At 34.5% G+C, this 9,075-nt stretch overlaps 1 protein-coding gene across 1 annotated transcript in view; it reads left to right on the top strand.

Moving 5' to 3' along the window:
* The window catches only part of LOC108972700 (integrator complex subunit 1), a 62,759-nt gene extending 54,180 nt beyond the window's left edge, over positions 1-8,579 (top strand). Inside the window, exon 3 of the mRNA XM_018939416.1 lies at positions 4,458-8,579. Within this exon, the coding sequence (XP_018794961.1) occupies positions 4,458-8,339 (3,882 nt within the window). The 3' untranslated portion in view covers positions 8,340-8,579. The remainder of the gene's footprint in view (positions 1-4,457) is intronic.
* Positions 8,580-9,075: the final 496 nt, after the last annotated feature.

The raw sequence follows: 9,075 nt of genomic DNA, 5'->3' as shown, positions 1-9,075 counted from the left end.
AATCTAATTAATTTACAGCAAAATAAAAAAATATGTAAATGACAGATAATGAAATCTCGGTTATCACTTTATCATGCGAGAGTATAAAATACGGGCTAAGTTCGGTAACACCCGAACTTAGCCCCTCCTTACTTGTTTTGCCTTGTTTTTGTGAATTTACCAGAATGGTGACATTGTAAACGTGTAAAATTTAACGCTACCACTAAAGTTATTAAGTATAATTATGCTGTTATCTATTGATTCGAACATAGTCCGCGTTACTGTAGGTCACACAGCGATTCTTTTCTCTGAAATAACCTAGAAATATGGAAACAATACTTGGTAGGGCTAGTGTCAAAGATGATAGTATACAGGTCGTCACAACCGTTGACGTCATAGGAACAACATCGCCATATTTACGGTGGGATGAATTTGAAGTAAACAAATTAATTGCTTGTCTTTTTCTGTTCAAATCATCAGCAATATTCATTAGGTGATCTAATTTGAAAATTCATGAAATTTTTATGTGGTCAAAAAATAGTAAGACTTTGTTCATAATTATAAAATTCTTAATTTATTCTTCAAAATCTATGTCGTTCTAACGTCGTTTGCCTTTCTGTTTTGATAGCAGCTCTTGGACGTCGACCATTTCTTGTTTTTATTGACGTGCGTTTTTTTGCTGCATAGAGCAGTGTCCGTGTTTTGATCCTAAGACAGCCATTTAGCTTGATGAGTTTTTTTATGCTGGAATCTAGTAGATATTTATATGTCGGGCCCCGACGAAGACGATCAGCTTCAACCATTTGAGCTTGTATTGAAAATGGGTGGAATCTGCTTTAAATAACAGGATTTGTCCAGAAAATAATAGGACCGATTTTCTTCCGCAGCGACTGTATTTCGAAGCGCGCGACTTTCGTAATTAAAGTCGAACGAAAGGTTAAAATTTTAAATTTTTATTTATTGTGTGACCTACAGTTCGGTTCCTGCTTAAGAACTAACAAACTTTCTTTAAAAACTAGTTATATTTATATAGTTCTTAAATTTTCGACTGCGGATTCAGCACAACGTTAGTTGAACTCATACATATGTTTGTGAAATCGATTAAGTGCAACGAAAGCGATCGTTGCACAAAATTATTAAAATAAACTAAAATTAAAGTATCGAATTACTATTGCAGTGATCAATGCATTTCGGTTGTTGTAAAAAACAAAATGAATTAGGTTATTGTACAAAGTTGCTGTGCAAGCAAACAATTAAGTTTGTAAATTCGAAAATCAATGAATTAGTCATAACTCACCCGCACCGACGACCGAACGAGCGGCTGGTCAGTGGCCTCCGAGCACCTGGGGAGTCAGGACAAACATTTTCGCTCAAAGTGCTTCTGTGAGTGGTGTAACAGAGGTAGTCGATTAAATTCTGTGCAAACTCGGTAAATCTGCGACAGAAACGTTTGATGTGATCATGCATGCTTACTTTTTTCTTCGACCTTTAGTCTTGCCCACCAACATTAATATTTTTATCAAACTTTATTAAACTGTAATATCTAATAATTACAAGCAGGAAAGTATAATTTTTACACAATCGACGGACGTTCTCCTTTATATTTTTAATGGGTCTTACGTGTTTATTAGAATAAAAATACAGTTGTATGTGCTACTCGATAAATTAGGTACTCTAATTAAACACAATCAACTGCATAAATTTGAAAATAAAAACAATGAACAAAAAGTGTCCGAGCATGACCAATTGTATAGACTTTCTCTTTCCCTGTCACGAGTTTTCGCAACAAAAGTTTGTTCGTTATTCGCACACGTCCGTATAAATAAAGTAAATATGAAACAAGTAAGGAAAGATAAGTTCCGGAACTTACATTTCATACTCTTCAACTTGCCAGAATAAAAGCCAAGGAAATACCTTCAGGTGCAAAAGATAGGGCAAGTTTTCACCTGATTGTATTTATTTTAGGCTCTTATGTTTTCCGATATATGCGGTATAAAGTGACCTGTAAGTTCGGAAATTTTTCTATTAACATTTTTAACACACAGATTCCATTGTCAGGGAAGGATTATCTCGAATTTCAATTATACAATGTACGTTCCAGAGTAAACAGGATTTAAAAACAAAAAAACTGAACAAATGGTTTTTATGCCGGTGAAAGTCTTTTGAATGGTCTCTACGTCTGCATAACGTTTTCCTTTCATAGGCAAACGCATTTTTCCGAAACGGAAGAAGTCGCACGGTGCCATATAAGGTGAATACGGAGAGTGGTTAATGGTTTAAATGTGATTTTTGGTCAAATAATCGTTCTTCGAATGTCGGATTCTAAGCAATTTTTTGTCGTCAGTTTTGTGCGGAATAAACCGTGTACACACCAAATGTTTGGTGAAAATACGATAAATCGATGTTTTGGAGATATTCAATTCCATTTCCATGAATTTCAATGATGATTTCGGCTGATTTGTGATGAATTCACGCACAGTTTCGATGGATTTTTCGGGGATCACGATTTTGATTGGCAGACATGTTGATCGTCCTTTATGTCCTCACGACCACTTTGAAAACATTGAAACCACTCGTGCACCCTGCTACGGGATAGGCAATAATCGCCATAAATTTGCCATTTTTAAAACAAAATTTAATGTTGGCTCTTTGTTCGAAGCTCATTTTCGCACCGATAACACAAACATACTTACACTTAAAACGCAATAACTTCACTTCCAATCAATGAAATGTCATGAAATTCTCACAGGACAATCGATAAGGATAGCAGATTCTAACCAGGAGGTGCCGGGTCCACGCCCACTTTTTTTTTTTTAAATTTTGCCCACAGGTGCCTGATTACCGCTTCATATCTTAATTTAGTGCTTAGTTATGGCACTTTATATGTTTACGCCCATCTACGAACGCGATTTTTTTATACTAAGGAACCTACATACCAAGTTTCATCAAGATATCTCAATTGTTACACAGGTTACAGCTTGCTCGGACGGATGAACAGACAGCCAACCGGATTTCAACTTTTCTCGTCATCTTGGCCATTCATATATAACCCTATATCCATATCGATTAGTTGTAGGTCAATGCTTCTAAGGCTTGACTATGTGGTGATATAAGAATTAGTTAAACGTTATAATAATTTACATAAATTAAAAGTAATATGATCTAAAACACAAAACTTTAAATGTATTATAGATCTTCAGTTATTGTAAAGTAAAATATGTAGGTTAAATTCAAATTTCAAATTTATTTAATATTGTTATTTTATGCAGAGTAATGTGAAACCCAAATGAAATCTGCCCAATTACCTTAGTTTCCCGTCAAAGCAGATACGCGATTTAAAGCAGAAGCTATAGCCCTACCGCAACTAACAAACATGCTTCCAAGCTATCGCCTAACTAGCAAACTTTTACAAAAGTGTTTACCCTCTCTCAAATTGTTATTATATTAGGCAGCGATCTTATACCCCAAATAATGCTTGATGACAACAATTTCAAAAAGACTTTTGGCTGAAAATTTTATTGACGTTTTGTACAGGAGGAATAAATTCATTGTGACATTAAAGGTCAAAAAAGATAATGAGCATCGTTTTCACTTTGAATTTGCTCATTCTTCCCATTTTTGGGCGAGGAGACGCCGGTGTGTGCCATTCGATAAATTGCGTTTTTGTCTCAACTTTGGCTTTGTGAGGAACATCTGGTTAAGTCTGCTTGATCATATGAAATCATCTGTGCCGCAGATTTACCGAGTTTCACACAGACTTTAAACGCGTACCTCTGCTATAATGAACTCTGTGTTTGCACCATTCACAGAAACATGTCGCGCGTATTTGTCCTGACTCTCCAGGTGCTCATTCGTTAACTAGGAACGCCCTCTACCGAATGCGCGCACGCTTAGAAGTACAGTTTCGGCGGGAAAAAAATCAGTCCTATTACTTTTCGGACAAACCCTGTACGTGTACTACTAGGCAAAATATTTGTCTAGGCGGACTGAAAGTTTAAATGAGTGAAACCTCTACCTACTTGGACACTCCATTCTACACCACACTTATACATAAACACACCGGAAACAAAGCACACCTTTGCACCGAGACAATACACCACTTCACTAATGAAAAAGGTCATGATCATCGCCCTTAACGCATTCGTTTCGAGAAAGGTCAATTATTGGAGTTGTCCACCATCCCGAGCACCACGTTTACATTTCCGATTGCCACAACGATCTGGCGCTAGATATACTTTTTGATCGTCAACGATACGGCCTCGCTCAATCTGGATACCTGAATCGCCCTCCGAAATATACACCCTGTCAAGACAATACAAATAAAATAAATTAAACTAGTACACTTGGTGACACTGGCATTTTAACTTCGAATATGTTATTCACACAATTACAATTCAAATGAATTTACAAAATACTTAAAATGTTTTTGCATTTTATGATTTCATCTACTAAGTTATTGTAATTTTTTATCGTTACAGTTGGTTTCTCTTGAAAAAGCCCAAATACTTCAGTTGGAATCATATTTGGCAGCACAAACTTCTCAAGCTATTATTACTGAGGATAATGCGATATTAATATCACAGTTAATGCTAATGGACCCAATGGGACAGGTTCGAAGAATTCCTAATAGTGTTTTGGAACAGGTGAAAGGACTAAATAAAAGTTTAAAGTTGGGATACCTACTATGTCGCTGCCGTAGGCCTGATTTACTGCTTGATATAATTCAACGACAAGGTACAACAAAGTCTATGCCATGGCTTTCAGATCTGGTACAGAGCAGTGAAGGGGATTTCAGTCACCTTCCAGTGCAATGTTTATGTGAGTTCCTGTTATTTAATACTAATGCAATTACTGAAGAAAATAATCGGGACGGAGAATTGGTTTGTTACTTGAGGAATCTTGTAATGGAAGAACAATATCAGAAAAGGACTGTCTGCGAAGTTTTAGACTACATTTTTCGGAGATTATCATCAACAGTTAAACAATCGCGCAACGCTGCAATATGCGGCTTAAAAATTATTTTTAAAGATAACACCGAGTTAAATGATTGGCTACTAAAGTCAATACCACAGATTCCATGTTTTAAAGAAGCGCTATCTTTTATGATACCACAACTAAGATCTGCATGTCAGGTTGAAAATTCACCTCTGTTAGTAATGGCTTATATCCAGTTTGTAGCTGCGCATACTATTAACGATGGAGTTATTGATATGCTCGATCACGTCATTGACATGGCACAATTAATTGTGGAACGGAGTACTATGTTTCAGCACATTATACCAGCGAATGGGGATATATTACTGGGACAAAACGACACTAATTTCGCTGAATGTCAGTTTCAAACTTTAAAATGTCTTTTTGTTATGTTCAATAATTATATTATTCGTCTAAGAGAACACAGAGAGCCTTATGAATGGACTGAATACCCAGACTTACTTATGGTCCAATTCGAGGATGGAGCACAATTACCTCTTCATTTAAACATTATTCATGCCTTTATAATCTTATTAACACAATCTAGCAGTCAAATGCCTGAATCGCTTCCAATTTTGGATTACTGGTTTCCCATAGGTCGAAGACCGCCATCTGGCTTCTTACCGAATATGCCACATGAAGCAGTGCAACTGTTACCTGATTGGCTAAAATTGAAAATGATTCGCTCTTCAGTTGACCGCTTGATTGAAGCGGCTCTCTTAGATCTTACTCCAGATCAAATTGTTCTGTTTGTGCAAAATTTCGGAACACCAGTGATTTCCATGTCAAAATTATTAGCCTTGTTGGACCATGCTGTGAATGAGGAACTGGAACTTGTTAAAAGTGCAATACTTAACAAAGCTTACTTAGCTCAATTGATTGAAATACAACAAAAAAGAGGAGCAAAAAATGGTCATTTTACTGTAAAAGCCCTTGAATTGTACTCTCATTCGCAAACTGTCCCAGATAATCCAAAACAAACTGATACAGGTTTAGGCCTCTTAAGTTTCGAGAAAAGCTTCCAACCTCTAGCACCTACATCTCATTATCGAGTAAATAAAGATATTGAAGACATAATTGGAGATGTATTAAAAACTTCGCATTACCATTGCCTAAGTTGTACTCGATTTCGTAGATTAATTAATCATTTCCTTGATAGAGATTTTTTGTTAACTAAAAATCGTAGAGAACTTATGACCAGTCATTTGAAAAAGGGTTGGATATGCTTATTGCGAATTATTGACAGATACAAGCGTTCAATATCCCATCAAACAACATCGCAAATAAAACATACGTGCACATTTTTAAGAGTACTTCTAAAACAAAAATTTATTACTTCGAATGAATTCGGTGTTTTATTTGAGAAACTGACTGAATGTGAAGCGTTATGGGAAGTAGAAATGAATTTAAAAGGAAACATTTATGTGTATATAAAAAGTTTGTTCATAATAATAAAACGGAAAGAGAATGAATTTTTTCAAATGTCTTCAAAAGCTGGCGGAAGTATTGCACGTAAACCGACCATGGAAGACATTGAAATGTTATTTGGTTTAAAAAAGGAGAAAATATCGGAGGAGGTGAAATTTTTGTGCCATTGTGGATTAATTGTCGACCGATTATGTGAAATAGATTCAGAGTTCACAAACTTACGCAAGCAGAATCAGATTGGCCTTCTATTTACAAAAAACTGTGCAGATTTTCGGTTTCATATGCTTTCCTTAATATGTCATCAAATGAGTTGGGGAACAGTACTATTTACTTTGAAATTGTTAATGCATGAAATGCAACAAAATATTGATTCCATTACCGCTCTCAATTTCGTTGAAGCGCTTATTAATAATCCAAAACTTTGGCAAGGTAGAGACAAAACTATATCTAAAACAAATTTTCCGGAAATTATGTTTTTATTAGACGAAGTCGAGATGAATGCTTTAATTAGTTTTATTATAAATGAAGCCGATTCAAGCTTACATTCTAGCTTAGAAGTTCATGATTATAAAATTTGCTCACGCATTAGCCTACTATTTAGGATAACAAGAAGGAAGCATAAAGATATTTCCAAATTAATAGAATATATGTTCAGGAAATCATGCCCCCATTTGTTGAAGATAAAGATTATTCACCAAATGTATCTTTTGCAACCTTCTATTCGCTTTATGACCAACAATTTAAAAGAACATGAAACGAAAATAACTACTTTAAGGGGTTGCAAAGCTGAGAAAGTATCAAACTATCTAATTACTTGTCTCGGAAATCTTTTCCTTAGGAAAGATTTCGAAACACTTTCTAGTGATATTGAAATGTTAATACGAAAATTTGCTGCATCGCATCCTGTTTTATTTTTACGTCAACTAGGTGTTTTATCATCCCTAATACAAGGTAGAGCTCAATTAGGTGTCCGCTTATTGCGCGACGAATATCACTTTCATCGTTTTATTCAAATATTACGGGCACTTCAACTATTACAGCCCATATTGTTTGACGACAGTTATAAAACTGAATTTCAAACAGCATTGGAGTGTTATTTTTCATTTTTTAAGCATCACAGCTTTATTAAAGAGTCATATCACATATTGATAAAATTTGTTGAACTATTACAAGCATATATCAATTCCAATCCGTCTAGCGCGCTGCTATATATTGAAAAATATGTTGGAATTTTAATGGAATTATCAGTTAAATTTAATTCCATAACGTCATTGCATCAACTTGTACAAGGTATAGCTCTTTTACAGCAAAAAGGTGTCACAATAAATGAGTTAAACGATGAAGAAAATAAGACCGATTTTGAATTAGAAGAGCATGTAAATAATAATAGCTTTATTTCAACAGATTGTGAAACTTCGGAAGTTACTTCTACAAATTTGTTTGAATCTAATAACAAAGGAGTTCAGTTTTCTATTTCTGCACCATTTACAAAACCACTTACATTATCTCAACATTTTACTGACCTTATAACCATAATTAAAAACTCTAGTACGGAAGAAACTATTTTAGGACCTTTACAGGAAATAGAAAGTCTTACATCTAAACGCTTTTCATATTTAAACGAGGTATTTGATCGGCTACTGGAGTTAATATTTTCTCCAAGTGCACAGATACGCTCTAATGCTTTTATACTTTTAGTTCGCCATTTAAAACACAACCCGGGACGCTCTGACATTAATCGTTGCACACTTAATGCATACATTCAATGCTTGAGGGATGATAATTCATCTGTTGCCACAACCGCTGTAGACAACTTAGTTGAAATGACTCTACTATTGCAAGAGCATACAGTTGAAATACTTTCTGTGGCATTTACTTTGGGAGTTAAATCACAATTAAACACTAGCACTCAAATAAAACGGGTTTTGCAAACACTAATGTTACAACACGGATACTAATTTCAGACTTCCTACTAACCCAGACGTTACACAATCAAGAAATTGATTTCAAGTTACAATACACCCACACTCTTCTACTACCAGTATCTCACTTTTCTAGAAACCAGTTTTTCCAGTAAAGTCGTCGAGTAATGTGGCTCTCGAAAAACTTGTAGGGTAGAACAAGCAATGTTCAAAAAAGCAAAGAATAAGGAATTGGAATATATTCAAGCTGTTTTCGTTTCCCATTTCATCTTTTCGTTATATAAAAAAAATGTGCAAAACTAAAAAATGTTTAGTTGTTTCTATGGCGATGGCATATTGAAACTGTTATTGACTATCAAGTTGCTTGTGGGTTCACAATTGTCAATTTAAATCAATTTTGACACGTAGTTTCTGCAATCAACTTCAAATCAAGCGATCTTGTAACTAAAGCGGAAATGAATAGATTTGAACAAATGGAAATAAAAGAGACTTATAAATAAATCTGCTTCTTTTTTACAAAGTTTTAATTAAGAAGTGTGTGTTAATACGCTATATAGTAATTGCACTAAGAATTGAGATGGAACACTTAATACAATTTGAGTTTGTACTTGGTTGATACAGCTTAAAATAAATTTAGATATCAAATTAATTTACACTCTTGTCAATTTTAAATTGTATGATGTACATTTGTAAATTTATGTTAAAATAAATATGGAAATTGATAATTTGTTTTAATATATAACTGAACTTTTTTTTTTTTATTTTTTTATTT

This window comes from Bactrocera latifrons, unplaced genomic scaffold (genome assembly GCF_001853355.1).
Source record: "Bactrocera latifrons isolate USDA-ARS-PBARC rearing strain unplaced genomic scaffold, ASM185335v1 scaffold_418, whole genome shotgun sequence".
Taxonomy (NCBI): Eukaryota; Metazoa; Arthropoda; class Insecta; order Diptera; family Tephritidae; genus Bactrocera; species Bactrocera latifrons.
The sequence above is the reverse complement of the archived record's forward strand: the minus strand, read 5'-3'. Positions and strand labels throughout refer to the sequence as shown.